General features: G+C 38.2%; 1 protein-coding gene and 1 long non-coding RNA gene across 2 annotated transcripts in view; one reads left to right on the forward strand and one right to left on the reverse strand.

The window, feature by feature from the left end:
* LOC124885021 (solute carrier family 2, facilitated glucose transporter member 1) lies at positions 1–11,345 on the forward strand. Its single transcript, XM_047393184.1, has 11 exons — positions 1–179; positions 1,437–1,518; positions 1,730–1,828; positions 3,306–3,466; positions 3,553–3,793; positions 3,950–4,112; positions 7,536–7,720; positions 7,935–8,036; positions 9,026–9,127; positions 10,201–10,404; positions 10,827–11,345. Exons 2-11 carry the CDS (start codon positions 1,504–1,506, stop codon positions 11,004–11,006), a joined length of 1,452 nt encoding a protein of 483 aa, XP_047249140.1. The 5' UTR covers positions 1–179; positions 1,437–1,503; the 3' UTR covers positions 11,007–11,345.
* Positions 10,908–19,781, reverse strand: part of LOC124885022 — a 16,373-nt gene continuing 7,499 nt past the window's right edge. The window contains exon 3 of the long non-coding RNA XR_007042566.1: positions 10,908–11,044. This is a non-coding gene — a long non-coding RNA (uncharacterized LOC124885022). The remainder of the gene's footprint in view (positions 11,045–19,781) is intronic.

Genomic DNA, 19,781 nt, shown 5'->3' on the forward strand with positions numbered 1-19,781 from the left:
TCTGAAGCTCAGGGAAAAAGAAGGGATCAGTGCTCCTTATAGACAGTTAAAAATAGTTATAAAACATTAACTTATATAACTTATTTCAACTGAAATGAGACTGTCGCTTGAGAAGTTGATGAAGGTTGACTCTTTTCTGCTTCTGGATTAAATGAGAGATTTTTCAGTACACTGTTCAGGTAAGTTTGCTTAAGATGATTTAAATTCTGAATTCTTATATCTGGTTTGTATATATAAAGAATACACTGCTGTCACTATGATATTGTCATTCTGTGTGTTTTTTTTATGCAGCTCAAAGCGTATAGTGAATTTAGCTCAATTAAAAACAGCAGTTTCTGTTTTTTGACCATTTGATCCTGTGGAGTACAGTACAAAGAGTACTTAGCAAAAGTTTAAAATAATTTTCTCATTTTTTTATATTTTCTTTTTCATTGACCTACAGCTTTGTCTCTTTGAAATCTTTGTAATTTCTATCTCAAAGATAATTTGTTCTCATTTTTTTTGAACCAATGACAAATATCACCTATAACTTAATTTGAAATACATAAAATCAATTAAATATGACAGGTTACGAGTCAGATCTTCTTCTGTTTCCATCTGTCAGCTACAGCATTTGCAAAGGTATTATGGCTCCGATCCAGTTTTCATTGTATTTGTTTTCTATTTTATCATTTTGAATTTTTTTGTGTATTTTTTAATGATTTTATCTGACAGTCAATATAAAAAAGCATATATTTGTAAAGTGGAATGTAAATGGAAAATTGTTTCATGTTTTTTTTTTTACTACTGAATCAATGCTTTGTAGAACAAGCTTTCTTTGCAGTTACAACTGTAAGTCATCAAGTATATCTCTACCAGCTTCACACATCTAAAGACATTTCAGTCAGATTGGATGTAGAGCATCTGTGAAAAGCAAAGGTCTAACAAGATATTTAGATATGTGATGTGCAGTTAGCTCTCTGCTACGCAGTGTTTTGCATTTAAGCCAGAAAATATACAAAAAGTTCTAAATACAAACACACACCATTCTATATTTCTGTTTGTAGCAGATTTTGATAACCACACATAATTTCATTATAATCATTTACATGATTATAATAAATTACATGATAATTACATCACATAAAATCTCATAAAATTATAGTCATCTGCTTTTCAGAGTTATTTTGGCCTGACATTTTTAACCAAATACTGCACAATGTGCTGCTAAGGTCAGGTTCAAAGACCCGACTCAATGCAGGTAAAGAAAATACCCAAACTTCACAAAGAGAAAATAAAATGGCCTAAATTTTTTTTACATATTGTGAAAGATTGAAAAACGATTTATAGCAACCACTTTAAAACATTACAGGGAAGCATGTCTTTTTCCGAAGATGACTGTAAAGAAACTGCAGATAAAATCCAATGCTAAACCCTTTACATTCATTTACTTCCAGAAAATTAGGACCTGAAGGCAATAAATGCCCCTGCTTCCATTAGAGATATTCAGTCTCACCCTAACAGATGGCATTTACACAGGTTTGGTTGAAATATTTCTTTTCTTCAAATGAACATTATGAATTAGATTTTTCTGCTCTTAAACACAGAATACTATTTGTTTGGTAACATTTTCAAAGAAACTGAGATAAAACATTCTTGAATCTGAAAGAAAAGTATCTGATCAGCTTCATGGTAAAGGTTTCAGACAACCTTTCTGTTAAGTATGTCTGAGCACAGTTTGTTGTTTCAGAGCCATTTGACAGCAACACTTCTGACCTCCATCCTGGGAGCAGTGCTCGGTCCCCTGCAGATTGGCTACCATACTGGCAATGTCAATGCTCCAGCCAAGGTAAAAGTAGAACACACAGGTGACAGTATATGTAGTAGATGTTCATTAGCATCTGTACATTACAATTCATTGTTATGAGTAAAGTCAGAAGTGAATGAAACAACAAACAAACAAGAAAAATCTGATCACATTCTTTTTGCATTGAAATCAAGCTTTTGTCATGATTCCCCTAAACAAAACATAGATTTAAAAGGACAAATAATATAACAAGCATTTTAGGACAAATCAAATGCTTTAGCCTTACTTAAAAATAATAATAATTTCAAAAGGAGATATGTAACAGTATGTAAGGTTTGTATCATTATCATTGTGAGCTATTTGGTTAGTTTAACTTCATTATAAATATTAACTATTACTATTACTACTAGTTGCAGTAGTTGTAGTGGTAGTAGCAATAATACTTTTTCTCATTAGTGTTTTAGCAACACACAGAGGGCATTCTGCATTACAGTACATCTGTCAGGGTAGCCAAAACACACAATGCACCCATCATTGAGACTTGAAAATTACTTTTCAGCAGTGTAAGCTTAAGACTTTCATTACAAAAGTCTAAAGAAAGTTGTGTTACAGTTCATTAGCTGTATTTACCCTTTAAAGTAGATGCTGACCTCGCTGTCTCTGACAAAAAGCCTTGTTCTGTATTAACAGACCCTCAGATAAAATGGCAGTAGTCCCATAAATATGACAAACTGGTAATAAGTTTAAAAGGTGAAACCAGACGGACCAGACGTAAGCATTAGCCGCTAGGCAAGCTAGTATTAGTATATTCGTGCTTCATTTTTAATGACTTTTGCTTCCATCTGCAGCAATACATTTGAGTTGCTGCATTTTATCAAAAATTAAAAAGACCTGGAGTTTTTAATAGTGTGTCATCAAATACAGCTTTATTGTTTAATCCATTTTAAAATAGTATTACTAACTAAATTTGTATGATACATTTTACCATTGTAATCATGAAAAGTAATAACTGCTTCATTCCCACTACATTAAAGTTTCTGAAAGAAAACATTAAAAACTAAACTGCTGCGCCTGAGCAAGAGCATAGAACAACAAGGCATAGAATGTGATTTACAGATGATCCCACAATCTCTATACATTGTCAGACTGTCAACATGCTCTAATCCTTCCTGATCTAATATTGTTACATCTCCGGCGCCATCTTTATCTTTGAAATAGTCCATGTAAATTATAATATGCAAAAGAAGTAGAGCACAAGTTAAAGTCTATTCAATGAAAAAAGTGATTATCCCTAGAAAAACCCAGATGGTACGACAATGGTCAGGGTCTTGGGAATATTTCAGAAAAAATCTAGGCAGCAAGCAGACTTCAAACAAAAATCCCACAACCTTGTGAAGTTTGTGGCTGAGGTCCAAAAGTGGTTCACTCAGTGAGCAGAGTTTCACTCTACTAAACATACACCATTGCCACAAACGTTCTTCATATGTTTCATAGCTTTTCTTTTATCACTGATCTTTAGATCATTGAAGAGTTTTTCAACTGCACATGGAGAGCCAGACACAACCAGTCAATGACAGATCACAGCCTGACTCTACTGTGGTCACTTTCAGTCAGTATGAAGGACTTTGGAGCTTTGCTGGGGTCTCTAGGAGTTAAATACCTGGCAGATTCATATGGCAGGTAAGAAATTTAGATTTCCAACATAATAGAAGATAGTAGAGTTTCTACAATCTAGATGAATATTTGTTTTTGTTCTCCCTATGCAGACGTAACTCCATCCTGATTGCTAACTGTCTGTCGGTGGCAGCAGCGTGTATTATGTTTGCCTCAAAAGAAAGTGAATTGTTTGAGGTTCTCATCCTGGGACGGATGGTGTTTGGCCTGTTCTGTGGTCTTGTAATGAGTCTCAACCCCCTTTACATCCAGGAAGTGTCCCCTACCAATCTGAGAGGAGCCTTTGCCACACTGAACCAAGTGTCATTAGCCTCTGGCACACTGATAGGGATGGTAAGGATAGTGCCAGTTATATTTTGTTTGGATAGCTTAACTTGTTCTGTGAAGCTTGCTGTACACCAATTTATGAGTTTTGCCAGTTCCTTAAATTCCTCACAAACTAACATTTTGATAGAGCGCGTGAAATAAAGTATGTGCTGTTTGCTACAGGTGGCTGGTCTGGAAACAACACTGGGCACAAAGAGTAACTGGGCGATGATGCTGTCCCTGTCTCTTATCCCAGCCCTGACACAGTATCTGGTACTGCCTTTCTGCCCTGAAAGCCCTCGCTACCTCCTGATAAACCAGGGAGAGGAAAGGAAAGCAGAGTCTGGTGGGTCCCACCACAGTGCTTCTTCTTCATTAGTCTCTCTTAGTAAATCACAGGAGAAAAATTCAATCTCAGAGCACCAATTGTTAAGGACAGATATTACTGTCACAGCCACAGAAAAAGTGCATGCACCTTTCACAATTCTGTTTTGTTTGTTTATATTCATTAACTTTTAGTTCCCGTGCTATGTTTCAAAATTGCATTGCAGATACTTTTCGAGTCTGTTCACATGCACAAAAGTGTAGAAAATGAAAGTTGTGTGTACAGTTAAAGATTTATTAGTCATGTTAAAAGGTTATGGGCAGAGAACATTTTAACATTCATATCTTACTTACAGTGTGGCGGGGCGGTTGTGTTAGGGTTGAAAACCCAAATCTAATTGAGGTGGTCCTGAAAGACGAGGCTTACAAAAACTCAGAGAAGAATCATTGTCATATTTGCATTGATTGTTTACTTACACGTGAACCACTATACTATTTTTTTCTTGTTACATCACTTTACTTTCCTTGTGGCGCACCACCCTCAACCTCCATTTGCTGTGTATGGAAATCTCCAACTTCTCTGTAAAGGAACTTCCAGCCCAAACCTGATAATGGTTTCAAAAAAGATTCATAAAAGAGCTTGAGCATTGTGAAGTTTTTAAAATTAAGTAGTTCCTAAAAGTCAGCTTTGGTCTTGACACTCTGCAGTTGCACTCAGGGACAAAGACCTTCACATTTGCCAAAAAATGGAATCAGCAAGCCTGAAAACACCATCGTAACAGTGAAGCATGGGGATGGCAGCATAATTTTGTGGGGATGAAGGGACTTGGGCTCTTCACAAAATAGATGACATCATGAAGAAACAACATTTTGTGGAAATGTTGAAGAAATATCTTAAAACATAAGTAAGGAAGTTCAAGCTTGGGCTCAAATAGGCCACCCAAATGCATAATGAACCTAATCATGAAGCCAAAGCAGTTACAAAGTGACTTAATATCAACAAAGTCAGTGTTTTGGAGTGGCCATAAAAAACCCCTGATCTCAATTCTATTAAGCATTTGCAAGCAGGACTGAAAAGGTATACTAAGGAAATTTACATAAATTCTTAATTTGAACAAAGGAAAAAGGGCAAATGCCAAATTGGCCAAATTTTAGAAAATAGAACAAAAATGTGTAATTTAACTGACCTAAAACAGGAAAGGTTTAGCCTGATTTAATTCCAGACAGTGAGGAAAAATGATTATGTGTCGATGTATTTAAATATCTGGTTTCAACTGTATATGACCTCAGCTAAATATAAGAAAAATAAATGGTGTGCAACAAAAATAAATATATTCTTTTGGTTTCCATTTTGATTAGCAGTGCAAATGGTTGCAAGTGAAACTGTTGCTTCATAGCAAGGGTTCAAATCCCTGCTTGGTGTCTTTTTGCATGGAGTTTACAGGTTCTCCCTGTGCATGTGTGGCTTCTCTCTGGGTTCTTCACCCACAGTCTAAAAACATGTATGCTAGGTTAATTAGTCTTTCTAAAATTAGCAGTGAGTATGTACGTGCATGATTGTTTGTCCTGTTTGTCTCTGAACTACCCTGCAATTGACTGACAACCTTTCCAGGGTGTACCTCATCCTCTCACCCAAAGATCACTGGAGATAGGCAATGCCTGGATGGGCGAGAGTAGCTGCTTTGTTCTTGTGAGAGACCGGGCCGGTCAAGCCTGAGGACACTAATAATTTTCAAGGAAAATGGGTTTTATTTCCTCAAAATAACCAAACTCAAACAATGGGTACAGGGCACTTAAAAAAGGTCCATTGAAGAAACTAAACTCAAGGCAAAAAAACAAACAAGGTTTAACGTAACAAAACCTCAAACTAACTGCTTGAAACGCACAAACTGACCTCCCACACAACAAACAAAGGGGACTTAAATACTGGCTGATCAGACCAGATTGACACACTGAGGAAGAGGGAAGGAAAGCATGTACACAAATTTAACTAACAAAAATAACTACACACAGTTGGCTTAAGAATGAACTTGAATGACTAATAACTAAACAAAATTGACAACATAAGCAAACCACAAAAGCAAAAATGAGAATAAAGACTCCTTGGTTTTCCTTGGTTTTCCCCCATGATGGAACTCCAGATGGTATCACCCAATCAATCAATCAGTCAATCTGTCAGTCAATATGGGATTGGAGCATGCCAGCCAGAGTCAAGTGCTTCAGTTCAAGGTACTCCCCCACAGCACCAGCAAAGAAAGCACAAAAAAATATTAAATATTTGACTAAATGAAATATACAAAAGTTAACCAAATGTGCACGCTACAATTAGAACTAATGTATTTCAATATTGCCAAATGAAAATATGAACAAAAACCCATGTATTTATGCTGCAGTGGATGTGTATATGAAAACTCAAAGTGAAAAATTGTTGGTGTGTGGGGTTACCAACTGTGTGGCTGCAGGTGTGGCCATCACAGTTCTGCTAATCAAATTTGAAAATGAATTGATCATTAGTAAATGTGACCACCATTATGTAAACACAATGCCAATATAGAAAAAATATCTGTAATGATCTTAAAGAAGCAACAATTGCTGGGCATTAATCTGGAAAGGGATTTGAGGGCACATTTCCAAATAATTTGGGGTCAGTCATTCTGCTCTGAAAACATAATAAACAGTTGCCAGTCTTTCCAGGTATACATGTCAAGGCAAGTTCAATGTGATTTCAAAGTGCAAAGAGGAATTTTAAAAACCCAACAGTTACCTGACAGACACCACAGTAACTATGTTAAATATTTACTATAACTGTCAGAAAAAGACAGAACAAGCAAGGCTTGTTTGTAATGTTTGTCATGAGCTCAACCAACTTTGGAGCAACTGTACAATGAACAAATTTACGACTGTGTGGCTAAAAAGTGTTGAATTAGGATGTTGTAATATTCCAAAGTCCAGTTTTAATTTCAGTGAAAATTGTGTGCAGAAACAGATGGCTGCAGACTTTGAGAAAATAAAGTAGCTCGGTGAAAACGTAGGGGAGGGGAGTTCTTACCTAATCTCAAGCAGTGGCTACCCAAAGTGGAACTACAAGCAACTAAATCATTCAGTGGTTCAGCTTTTTTCTTACTGCTTGTAAAGATGAGTTGAGCTTTTTTAATGGAGTCAAATCAGGGGATTATGCTGAAATGTTGTTTACCTGAGATTGCATTTACTCAGGTTTAGGATGTGGAAATATTTTTTTTTATGTCTTATGTTATGTCTTAATATGTAAAAGAAAATCACTTAGGGTGGGTTGTTACATTTCTTGTGATTGTAGTTAGGAGTTAGACAAACTAAACTGTTCTGAGAGAAGATTCTTATATAATCAAAACAACAGAACATGCCTCTAAAATATGCTTGCACAACATGTTTAGCTCTATAAAAGAACAATGTTGGTCATATCCTGCAGCCCTGCTGAGACTGAGAGACCATGCTGACAAGGTGTCCTGTGAACTGGAAGAAATGAAAGAAGAGGCTGCACACACCCAGACTGGGGTCACCATCTGTGATTTCTTCCAGAAACAGAGCTACAAGCAGCCAATCCTTATTGTTCTCCTTGTCAATTTAGGAAGCCAGCTTTCTGGATTCAATGCAGTAGGTCACCGTTGGAAAACACCTTCTCTTAACATAAAGACATTAAGTTCTAAGACATTTTTACAAAGGGAACATTTAAGATTAAATTGGATTTTATTTGCTAGATTTGCTCATAGTAAAAAAAGAAACTTCTATGATCCTGGGCAATTTTATTAGTTCAATTCAAAGAAACACATACAAAACTCCAATGTAATTCTGCTATTTTTTTTTCCAGATTATCAACTACTCCACTAAAATGTTCCAGGCCAAGTTTGATGATGCCAAATATCTGACTTTGGGTGTGGGAGTTGTCAATGTCATCTTCACTTTGGTTGCAGTGAGTACAAATGCCTGGTGTTCTGTCTGTTAATAAACCAGAAATCATTAAACTTGTGCAGAATATGCCAGTTGCATCAGAATTTGGGATAAAACTGACTTGTTGCCGCCACCAAATGTCATTGTTTTGACAATTTCTTGAATAAATTATTGTTGCATTTTATTTAGAAGTAATGAATCTAAAGTAAGCACACTGGGACCAGTGATCAGAAATTGATGTTGAATTAGGTAAAGACATCATCATAAGGCAAGTTCCACACTGCAGAGTATCAGATTAAAGCTGTGCAGCAAACTATTGTGCAGAAGTAAGCAGAAGTTATGTCACGTACTATCTCAGGCATGTTCAACAGAGTTCCTCCAGTTGATTCAGGGTCAACACATCTGTCATTTGGTACTCAAGACCGGTGGTTTTATAATGGCTCCTGTCCGAATGCACACAACCCGATCTCCCGCTGAAGAGCTGGATTTTGGCATAATAAAAATCTGTTTCATCCTGGAAACCCTTGCTTCTGTGCACAACTAACCATCAGAGATCCAGTCCGGCAGCCTGTTTAAATCTCTTTACATAACAGTCTTGGTCTTCTGGTATTTAATGTTCTACCTAAACAGTCACCAGTTAATCACACACAGACCACATTCTTACAGTAACATCGTTTTAAGCTAAACTGCCATCCTCGATTAATCTTTGCTGAAAATTGAATGAAGAAAAATCAGTATTCACATACAGTATTACAGTATAACCCACAATAAACATAACAACTGGAGCCTTCTGCTGTAAAGCATGATTTTGCTCTAATATGAACTAATAATTCTTCAACATAGCTTAAGTTCTCTGCTGCACAGACCGACATAAACTTACATGCACAATCTCAGCCTTAAATTGAGATCTGAACGTATCCAATGCTCATGTCCATTTGTATACATACTGAATTAATTACAAAATGACAATGCAGATTAATGAAAATCAATGTCCTTCTTATTCATCTCCAGTTCTACTTCATGGAGAGGGCAGGGAGGAGGAAGTTGTTGCTGATTGGTTTCCTCTCCATAGCAGTGTGCAATTTACTTATGACCATAGTTGATTCTGTTCTGGTAAGTCCATCATAGTTTGGTTACTTTCATGCTTGTAGAATGTACCTTCAAAAGGAAGCGGTGAATAGATAAAGGTTTCTTCTTTTCCTTCCAAACACTAAAAGTCCTCAGACATCTTTTTTATTGCTTTTTAAGGTTCACCTACACTTATCTTTGGCTTTATCCAGTCTACAAGTCCTATCCAAATTTAGCCAAAACAAAGTAATTTAAGGACAGTCTTAGTCAGCCCATTTGAATAACAGACTTCAATAGAGGTCTCCTTCTGAACTGGCTGTTAGCTTTGGCCTCTGGAACCAACTTATTTCTATACAATGAACATCCTTTTACATATATTTATGGGTCGTTTAAGGGTGGTCAGTGCTTGTCTTCATTGTGGCTGGAAGAACATGTTAAAATTTAGAGTCCACAGGTCCAGTCCACATTTATCCTAAATAACAATGTTGAAGGGCTGTCTTTGCCCATTTTAACCCAAACACATTAGACATAAGTTTATATGTTTGTTGATACCCTTTTAGCTCCCAACCAGAATTTCGCACTGTCCAGATGGAAGGCAATGATTTGTAATGTATGTCTAGCCAACACAACTTTGCACATTATGGCAAGTCAAGTTTATTTATATAGCGCTTTTCAGCAACAAGGCACTCAAGGTGCTGTACATCAGAAAAAACATTACAATGATACAGAAAACCAAACAACAGAGGTAATAAAAAAAAAAAAAATAAAAACAAAGAATAGAATGATGGATAAGAAAATGAAAGGTAAATTGGACTGAAAACTTTACTAATAATGTTTAGATGACACAGTCAAAGGCCACTCTAAACAAACAAGTTTTTAATCTTGATTTAATGCAACTTAGGGTTTCGGTGCTTTTACAGTTTTCTTGGAGTTTATTCCAGATTAGTGGAGCATAAGAACTAAAAACTGCTTCTCCATGTTTGGTTCTGGTTCTGGGTGTGCAGAGTAGATTTGAGCCAGAAGACCTGAGAGGTCTGGGTGGTTGATACACAAGGATGAAAAACTATATGTGAGCCATTACAGTCACTTCAAGAATAACCTTTGCTTCCTCCATACAGCATCTGGTCCCAGTACTGCGGAGCCTGCAGGTCCTGCTGGTGTTTTGTGTCATCTCAGCTTACGAACTGGGCCCTGGTCCCATCTCCTGGTTCATTGCTGCTGAACTGTTCGACCAGCCTGGGAGACCTATAGCCATGGCCTTTACCAGCATGGTCAACTGGGGAGGGAAGTTTGTCCTTGCACTTCTCTTTCCTCCTTTACTGGTAAGTTTTTATGGTTGGTTTACATGCAGCATGACCAAGCCAGACATCCGAGGAAACTTTGAGAGGCGAATGTCTTATTTTTGTTAGTCTTCTTGCACCTTAGAAACATTGCTCTTGAATACAGACTATAAACATGTCCAGCCTGCTTTATACTAGACATATATACTCAAAGTGTAATATAAATAAATTCTGTACAGTTAATGTTTAATACATATAAATCTCTCTCTTAAAGTCTAAAATATGATCATTTATTTAGTGATTGAATTGGGTGTTGGGGGAAAATGCATTGAAGATAGAAGTTTAGCAGCCTGTTTGGTTTTATGGCATCAGGTTTAATTCCTTCAAAACACATCAGGTTATTTAAAGGTAAAATGAAAAGCAATGAACATTGTAGCTTTGTCTTTTTTTGCAATCTCTTACAGAAACTCTGTGGGGCATACGTCTACTTGATTTTCATGGCTGTGGCTCTGCTCGCCTTTGCCTTTACGTGGCTCCGCCTCCCAGAGACAAAAGGCCGCACGTTTGATGACATTGCAGAGGAGTTCAGAGGAGCGGACGGAATCCCGCTACACAATAGCAGTGGATTCAACACTTTCACCTGAAGAGCCACTCATTCCTTCTTGATGATAAGCAGCCTAGCCTGCCAAAATAAAAAAAATAGATTTCTCAAATATTGCTGAAATACTACAATAACATTTTCATGTTTTTGATTTTGTTTTGTGTGGGATTTATCATTACCTTAAATTGCATTTCTCCTTTTAATTAAACATATAGCAAAAAGAAATGTACAGCTGTTATCAGTGCAAGTCGCCATTATGTAAGCAAAACAAAACTAATTTGACTCCAGGTGCACTGCTGGTTTTTATTCTTGCTGGAAAGGTCTGACATAATCAGAATTTCCAACAATATTATTCTGAAATATACATAACAGCTTAAATTAAGGATGTCTTCATGGTTTTCTTCGGCCCCCAATGCCAATCTGAGTCATTCACAAACAGGCATCCGTCTATACGGAGTATAGAACTCCGTATAGACAGTACTCATTTTGATACTTTATTAAAGTAAAATCAGTACCATATATACCTTGTAAACTCTATAACTTTAAAGTTCTGTAAAATAGCGTACTATATTTAATCTTTATACTGAACTCCCTCACCACTGACATCCTAGTTGTTTTATCTTGACATTTTATCCCAAACAGGAGCCCGTGCAGGACAGCGGTAATATCCTTTATATACATTATTAAAAAAAAAATGCCAAAATAGATATTGTTATTACATCCAATTAGAATATTTAGAGTACACAAAAAACATTTATTAGAAACAATGAAGCATTACATTTTTAGGGGATTTCAAAACAGTGTAATAATAGCAAAATAATAATCAAATTGCTAAAGTAGTGTATTAAAAAAATGCCCAATTCAGAATGGGAGTCAAAGACATAAAAATTACAGAAGGAACAGAGGCTGCTCTATTTAATTTAGTGTTTTTGCATAAACACAGCCACGGTTATGCAAAAGTACATAAAAACACAAGAAATGTCAAGGGACCCAGGAGGGTTAATGTAGATCACAAACCTTGACAGTAGGGGGACCTCAAGGACCATTTCTATCAGTCAAGAGCGTTGGTTTCAATACAGCAGTTTAAACTGTTACATTGCAGGAATACCCCCACATTTTGTTTTTAATATCTGTCTTAATCTTTGTTAGACTGGTGGTATCTTTCTGAAACAACATGGGTTCTGTCACTGTCAGAAAACGCATTATCTTCACATTACCACTCATTTTACTGTGGATGTCAGGTAATGCTGGCTCCTATGGTAAAATATTTTTGTGTCTGAATTAGACTTAGTTTGGGTAACAACATTATTGAATATAAAGTTAGCACACATTTGATGTAAGTAATGTCAACTTGGTTACCTATAAATACAGATAAAGTTATTATAGTGGGGGATTTTAACATTCATGTTGACGCTGAAAGTGATAGCCTAAATATAGCGTTTAATGCTATCTTAGACTCAATTGGCTTTGCTCAAAACATTAACAAAACTACCCACCTTTGTCTTCATTCTCTGGACCTTGAGCTGACATATGGCATTGAGTGTAAAGACATAACAATATTCTCTCATAACCCTGTCCTGTCTGACCATTTCTTAATAACCTTTGAGTTTAATTTAACCAAGTACTCCACACCTGAAAGAAAATTTCATTATAGTAGATCATTATCAGGCGATGCTGTAACAACCTTTAAAGAATTTGTTCCACTTTTAATTTCCTCATTATCACTGAAAAGCACAATGGAGGGCAATAATTCTGTTTCTGCCCCTTCACAAATTGATTCTTTTGTTCATATTGTTTCTTCATCATTGTGTGATGCATTAGACAATGCAGCCCCCTTGAAAAAGAAGGTAATTATTCATAGGACGCTAGCTCCTTGGTTAAATTCAGAGCTGTGTACTTTAAAGCACAATGTTAGAAAATTGGAGAGAAAATAGCGCTCTACACACCTAGAAGATTCCTACTTAATCTGGAAAAATAGCCTACTGTTGTATAAAAAGACACTTTGCCAAGCTAGAACAGCTTATTTCTCATCATTAATAGAAGAATAATCCTAGGTTTCTCTTTAGTACAGTTGCTAAACTTACACAGAGTCATAGCTCTGTTGAGCCATCCATTCCCTTAGCTCCTAGCAGCCATGACTTTATGGGATTCTTCTTAAATAAAATTGATTCTATTAACAATAAAATCTTTGACATACTCCCGAAGATGATTACTTCATCCTCAGCAAGTGAGACAACATTGGAAATAACTGTAGAACCTGATCTGTGTTTGGACTGTTTTGATCCTGTGAAGCTTCCTGAGTTATCAGAAATATTAGCTTAATCTGAACCTTCAACTTGTATGTTAGACCCAATCCCAACCAAATTATTTAAGGAAGTGTTCCCTCTGATTACCAGCCCCATTTTAGATATGATTAATCTATCCTTAGTAAATGGATATGCACCACAGGCTTTTAAGGTAGCTGTAATTAAACCTTTACTTAAGAAACCTTCGCTTGATCGAGGTGACTTGAAAAATTACAGACCTATATCCAATCTTCCATTCTTATCTAAAATTCTTGAGAAAATAGTTGCTAATCAAATGTGTGAGCATTTACACAGCAATGACCTGTTTGAAGAGTTTCAGTCAGGTTTCAGAGATCATCATAGCACTGAAACAGCTCTGCTGAAAGTCACTAATGATATTCTTATGGCCTCAGATAATGGACTTGTGTCTGTTCTGGTTCTGTTAGATCTCAGTGCTGCATTTGATACAGTCGATCATAATGTTCTCTTAAAAAGGCTGGAATATGCTGTAGGGATCAGGGGAACAGCGCTAGGCTGGTTTAAATCTTATCTGTCTGACAGATTCCAGTTTGTTCATGTAAATGATAAATCATCTTTAAACTCCAGGGTTAATTGTGGAGTACCACAGGGTTCAGTACTTGGGCCAATTCTCTTTACTATATATATGCTTCCAATAGGTCAAATTATCAGGCAGCATGGGATAAATTTTCACTGTTACGCTGATGATACTCAGCTTTACTTATCCATAAATCCTGATGAGCCCAACCAGTTAGATAGACTACAAGCATGTCTTGAAGATATAAAAACTTGGATGACTTAAAATTTTTTGCTTCTAAATTCAGACAAGACAGAAGTTGTCGTCTTTGGACCGGAGTCTTTAAAAAAGAAACTGCTTAGTCAATCATTTAACCTGGATGGCATTAAATTGACCTCCGGTAATAAAGTAAAAAACCTTGGTGTTATTTTTGACCAGGACATGTCATTTAAATCCTATATTAAACAGGTTTCTAAGATTTCCTTCTTTCACCTCTGGAACATTGCCAAAATTAGAAATATCCTATCTAGGAGTGACGCTGAAAAACTAGTCCATGCATTTGTTACTTCAAGGCTGGACTATTGTAATTCTTTACTATCAGGATGTCCACAAAATGCAGTTAAAAGCCTTCAGCTGATTCAAAATGCCGTAGCAAGAGTTCTGATGAAAATTAAAAAGAGAGATCATATTTCTCCTATTTTAGCTTCCCTTCATTGGCTCCCTGTTAAATTTAGAATAGAATTTTAAATTCTCCTCCTCACATATAAAGCCCTTAATGATCTAGCTTCATCATACATTAGAGATCTGATTGTTCCATACGTTCCTGACAGAGCACTTTGTTCTCAGACTGCAGGTTTACTGGTGGTTCCTAGAGTCTCTAGAAGTAGAATGGGAGGCAGATCCTTTAGTTATCAGGGTCCTCTTCTGTGGAACCAGCTCCCAGCTTTAGTCCATGAGGCAGACACCCTGTCTACTTTTAAGGCTAGGCTTAAAACTTTCCTTTTTGATAAAGCTTATAGTTAGAGTGGCTGAGTTTATCAGGGAGGGAGCCTACCTCCCTCCCTGTTGGTTGGAGTAAGGGGGAGTCAGGTTTAGCCTAAACCGGCTCAGTTATAGTTGAGATGCAAACACACCCTCCATTTCTGCTACCTGTATGACCCCTTCTCTTTTCCAGTGGTTATAATCAGTCTGACAGAGGGAGGTATCCCAATCCTTGTGGTTTTTAGTATAACAATGACCATCAGTGGGACCCTTTGTGGGGTTCCTTGAGACGACATTGTTGTAAATAAGCGCCGTTTAACTAAATAATCTGAACTGAAACTATCTGTGTAGTTATGCTGCTATAGGCTTAGGCTGCTGGAGGACATAACGACCACTTTCACCCTCTTCGCTACATTCTCACACTACTCTCCAATTTTGCATTATTTGCTGTTATTTCAGCTTTTAACCTTGTTCTCTCTATTCTTTTCCTAGAAGCTACACCTGGCCAGGCTCTGTGTCTACCTGTGACACCTTTCTGGAGAGGGGAATCGTCCGAGCTTCTACTGGCAACAACTTAATGCTCACCCTCTACCGATGATCCACATAGCCCTGTCTTTTAGTGTTTAACCCTTTCTCTCCCCTAGACATGGCGATTGACTGAGCTTAACTGTAACAAACTCTATGTGCTCTCTTTCAGACTCTAACCTTGAAAACTGGCTCAGAGTTTATCTGTTCTTTCTTTCTAGGTGAAACGACTAAAGGAGCTACATCCATTAACATTTACGTTTTCTTCCCATAGAAAATACTCCTGGATCAGTGCTTCTGTGTTCTTTTTGTGTCTCTGCTCTGTTCTCTCAAACCCCCAGTCGATCGTGGCAGATGGCCGCTCACACTGAGCCTGGTTCTGCTGGAGGTTTCTTCCTGTTAAAAGGGAGTTTTTCCTCTCCACTGTCGCTACATGCATGCTCAGTATGAGGGATTGCTGCAAAGTCAACGCCAGTGACTGTCCACTGTCTCTACATAGCTCATCCAGGAGGAGGGAATGCTGCAAGTCACTGACTGGATGCAATCTGTTGGGTTTCCTTAGATAGAAAAACTTTTTATCCAATTTGAATAAATAACTAACTGACTGATTGGAATGTATGTACCTGACTGTTGTGAAGTGCCTTGAGACAACATGTGTTGTGAATTGGCGCTATATAAATAAAACTGAACTGAATTGAATTGAAGACCAAGGGGACAACGGAGCACTAAGCTGCAGCTGCAAGGCTGCTTCAAAATACCAGATGCACTGGTACAGACCTGCAGCCTGGAGAAATGATGAAACCCATCGTATTCACAACAACAACAACCAAAAAGGAACATGACTTTGGATATTTAAGCACTAAGAAGTTCTCTGCCACAAAGCCGATGCTCAAAGTTGGACATTTACAGTGATTATTCTGGACTGTGATGATAATGGCCTTTATTTCTGTGCTGTGATCAAACTAGTGTATTCAACGGCATGTGAGGGGTGAAAACAAAAAAAAACATCGCTCGATCTGTCAGCCTTAAACCCAATAACTGTTGATCTGTAGAGTGTGGGTCTCACCACATAGAGGTTTAAGAAATTAGCAATGCCACCTGCAACAGCCTTCCTCTAAATGTATCAGTTATGGGTTTGATTGTGACGTAGAGATATTATAAAATACAGTTTGAATTACATATAATGTGGTAAAACATTAATCTGATTGAAATAGCAAATATTTGAAAGAATTTGTGTTCTAATTCATATTTCCAATGTTTGTGTTTTATTTCTGTTATCTATCAGGCCTGCCATACTAGAATAAAAATGAAAGGAATAAAGCATAGGTTGCTGCAAACCCCAGACTTCCTGTTTCTTTTCTAACTGAGACACAGTGATACAGACACCTTTTTGACAGCTCCCCCTTCCATTATGTTCAAACCAGATGCTGCTTCTAAACAAGCAGGATCTGAAATGAGAGCTAGCCTCATAGGATCACATCTTAACTACTTCAACATGTTCTTTATAGTCTGCATGTTTATTTTTCCACATTTACCTGAAATTAATGGTAAGAGAAAACCATTCTTCATACTACAACAATACAAAGATAAAACGGTCTCCATTTTAAAGTATTTTTTGCTTTTTCACAGGAACCTCTGACTCCAAACATGTCAACCAAACTCCTTTTTTCATCATTCGGGAAACTGGTGAATCTGAGGACAGAGATCAATTGTTCACACAACATACCCAACCATGATGTCATTCTGTGGTACAAACAAGACGAGCACAAAGCTCTGAAGCTCCTGGGATATCTCAATGTGAAATTTGTTAATCTTGAAGAAGAAAGTCAATGCAAAAACCTTTTTTCTTCTGTTGCAGTCACTAACAAGACACCTAAGGCCTGCTTCTTCAAATTGAATAGATTATCTCAATAGTTTTCTCCTGTAGTCACACTAGAATACAAGAACACAAAATTTATATTAAATATTTGAAATAAACTACTTTAGAACTTTACTCAGATAAACACGTTTGGCACATATTTATAAAATGTGTAAAAACTCTTCAATTAAATTCATGTATATGTGGAGAAGCCCATCATGTTCACTGCTAAATATGGTGGAGGATCTGTGTGTAAGCCTGTTTCTTCTCCAAAGGCACTGAGAACTACGTTAGATTCCACAACTTAATAAAGGCTTCAAAAAACTAAAAAGATTTTGAATAAAAGTTATGTGGCCTGCAAAACTAACTGGAAAATGGGTCATCACTGGGCTTTTATAGCAGCATAGTGATCCATAACATATGGCCAAATCCATACATGGTTCACAAGACACAAAACCAACCTTCTTTCATGGCCAACCCAGTCTCTATACCTAAATACTATAGAAAAGCTGCAAAGAAGAATGATATGTTACAAGAGAAAGATAAGTGCTGTCCCGTTGCCAAAAGGTGGTACAAAACATTGACGGCGACGTACCAATAACTACTGTACGTATGATAGTTTAAAAATAACTACTTTTTAATTAAGTATGTGACCATTTACTCATTAATACATAATGACCACTTTTCTTCACTCTGCAACATTCTCCTACTACTCTCCAATTTCGCAATATTAATAAAATGAACTTGACTACATCGTTTAACAAAAAAGATCAATTTGAAAAGTAATTCACTCAGAATCTGTCTGTATTAACTTTGTCTTTTTTTTTTTTTTAACCGTGTCCTGTCCGGCAGAGTTGTTGTTTGAGTGCCAAGAAAAAACAGATTTACTTTCACAAGTGGAGCATTACAGCTAACGCTTTAAAGCTTGGCTTGATATTTATAAAATAAACTTTATTAATTTATTTATTAGAAACTGCTTTGGGATTATTTCAGTTGTTACGGACACAGAGATAGAAATGAAAAGGAAAAAAATAAGAAGCACGAAAGAGAGAGAGGTGGGGCAAAAAGGAAAAGGGGAGAGAAGGAGAAAAGAATGGAGGAAAGAAAGAAGGATGAAGAGAATACAAGATAACACCCTGCTTGCTTCTACATCTGCAGAAACATTCATATTAACAGCTTTTTTTACCAAAAGGTGCACAGTACTTATGAATGCAAGATGTATTTAGTGGTAAATGCGGCTCATTATAGAACATTTGTGTATCTGTTAACACCAGAATCTAAACACCTGTGGGTCTGTGTGTGAGCGCGCTTGTGTATTCAAGGCTTCTCCATAAAAATATGCAATAGCGAGTGTGAGGAGCCACAGACCTGATCCCGTGGACCTGGGACAGATATGGAGGAGATCCGAGCCATAGACATCCAAAGGCCTCCCAGAGCACAGGCCCAGCCGGCAGCCGTCTACGCCCAAGCAGATCCATCCATAGACCCAGAGACCTGAGACCTTGGGACATATCACTCCCCAAGCAAAGGCCTGACAGAGCCCAGGGGTCCAGGCCCTGGCAAGCAGCAACCGGGAGTGAGCCGGCACACACCAAAGCATCCAGCCCCGGACACCGAGAACCACAAGTATACCAGACACCAACCACCGGCAGTTAGTGTGGTGGGGAGGAAATAGGCCCCACATTTGATGGGGGGCCTAATCTGATCCAGGAGAGGGAGCAGTCCAAGACCCAACCTGACACAAAAAACAGGCACACAGTCACAATCACACATTCCCACCCTCATGCGTACACATAAAAAAAACTCCCACCCACGCACCCAACGTAAAGACAAACAACAATGGATGTCGTACACCCACTCACACACCCAATACATACTCTATACTCCCAGGTCCCCAATATCCTATAGGGGCAATCAGCCCCCGGACCCAGGAGGTGGTCCCCTTCCCCCCGGGGTGGAGACAGGCAGACCGCCCCAGCACCTGAACTTGGGCTGGTGCCTAAACGTGAGTGAGCCTGACCCCCTGCCCTGACCCCAGTCCCCAACGACCCCCATCATCTTCATGCAAAGAGGGGGCTACATGGTCCAAACTAGCCTGCCAACCAGAGGTGCCACAGGATGAAGCAGTCCTAACCCACCAATTAATTCCAATCCTAACCCCATGAGCCCCCCGCCCCCAATGAACACCGACATGAATTCTCCCACAGGGGCACCCCCAACCAGGACACAGATATCGAACACATGCCCCTGAACCCAAACGCCATGAATCCCCTCCCCACAGTACAGGGGCACACCCCCACAGGTGAGCTCCAAGCACCCCCGCCGCATCCCACCACCACCACCCAGCGCGCTGTGACGGCAAGGCAAGGGCCCCGGGCCATTTTACCACACCCCTGCTGAAAAGGTGCAACAGGGCAGACACCACCAAGCACCGCGCCCACAACGGAACCCCCAACCCCACACCAAGATGGGATAAATTCCCCAGGCAAGAGGTCCCCGGCCAGCGGCAAGCACCCGGGGCCGGCGTCCCCCACCACGCCCGCCGCAACCACACAGGAATAACTGATTTGTAAAGTGCCTTGAATTGACATTTGTTGTGGCACTATATAAATGAACTGATTTGAACACTGAACT

Source organism: Girardinichthys multiradiatus, chromosome 19 (assembly GCF_021462225.1).
Source record: "Girardinichthys multiradiatus isolate DD_20200921_A chromosome 19, DD_fGirMul_XY1, whole genome shotgun sequence".
NCBI classification, from domain to species: domain Eukaryota; kingdom Metazoa; phylum Chordata; class Actinopteri; order Cyprinodontiformes; family Goodeidae; genus Girardinichthys; species Girardinichthys multiradiatus.

Excerpts from the sequence above, each read along its gene's own strand:
- LOC124885021 (XM_047393184.1), top strand. Across the intron at positions 1,829-3,305 it reads ATGTCAATGCTCCAGCCAAG|ATCATTGAAGAGTTTTTCAA; the intron begins GTAAAAGTAGAA and ends ACTGATCTTTAG. Across the intron at positions 4,113-7,535 it reads GGAAAGGAAAGCAGAGTCTG|CCCTGCTGAGACTGAGAGAC; the intron begins GTGGGTCCCACC and ends CATATCCTGCAG.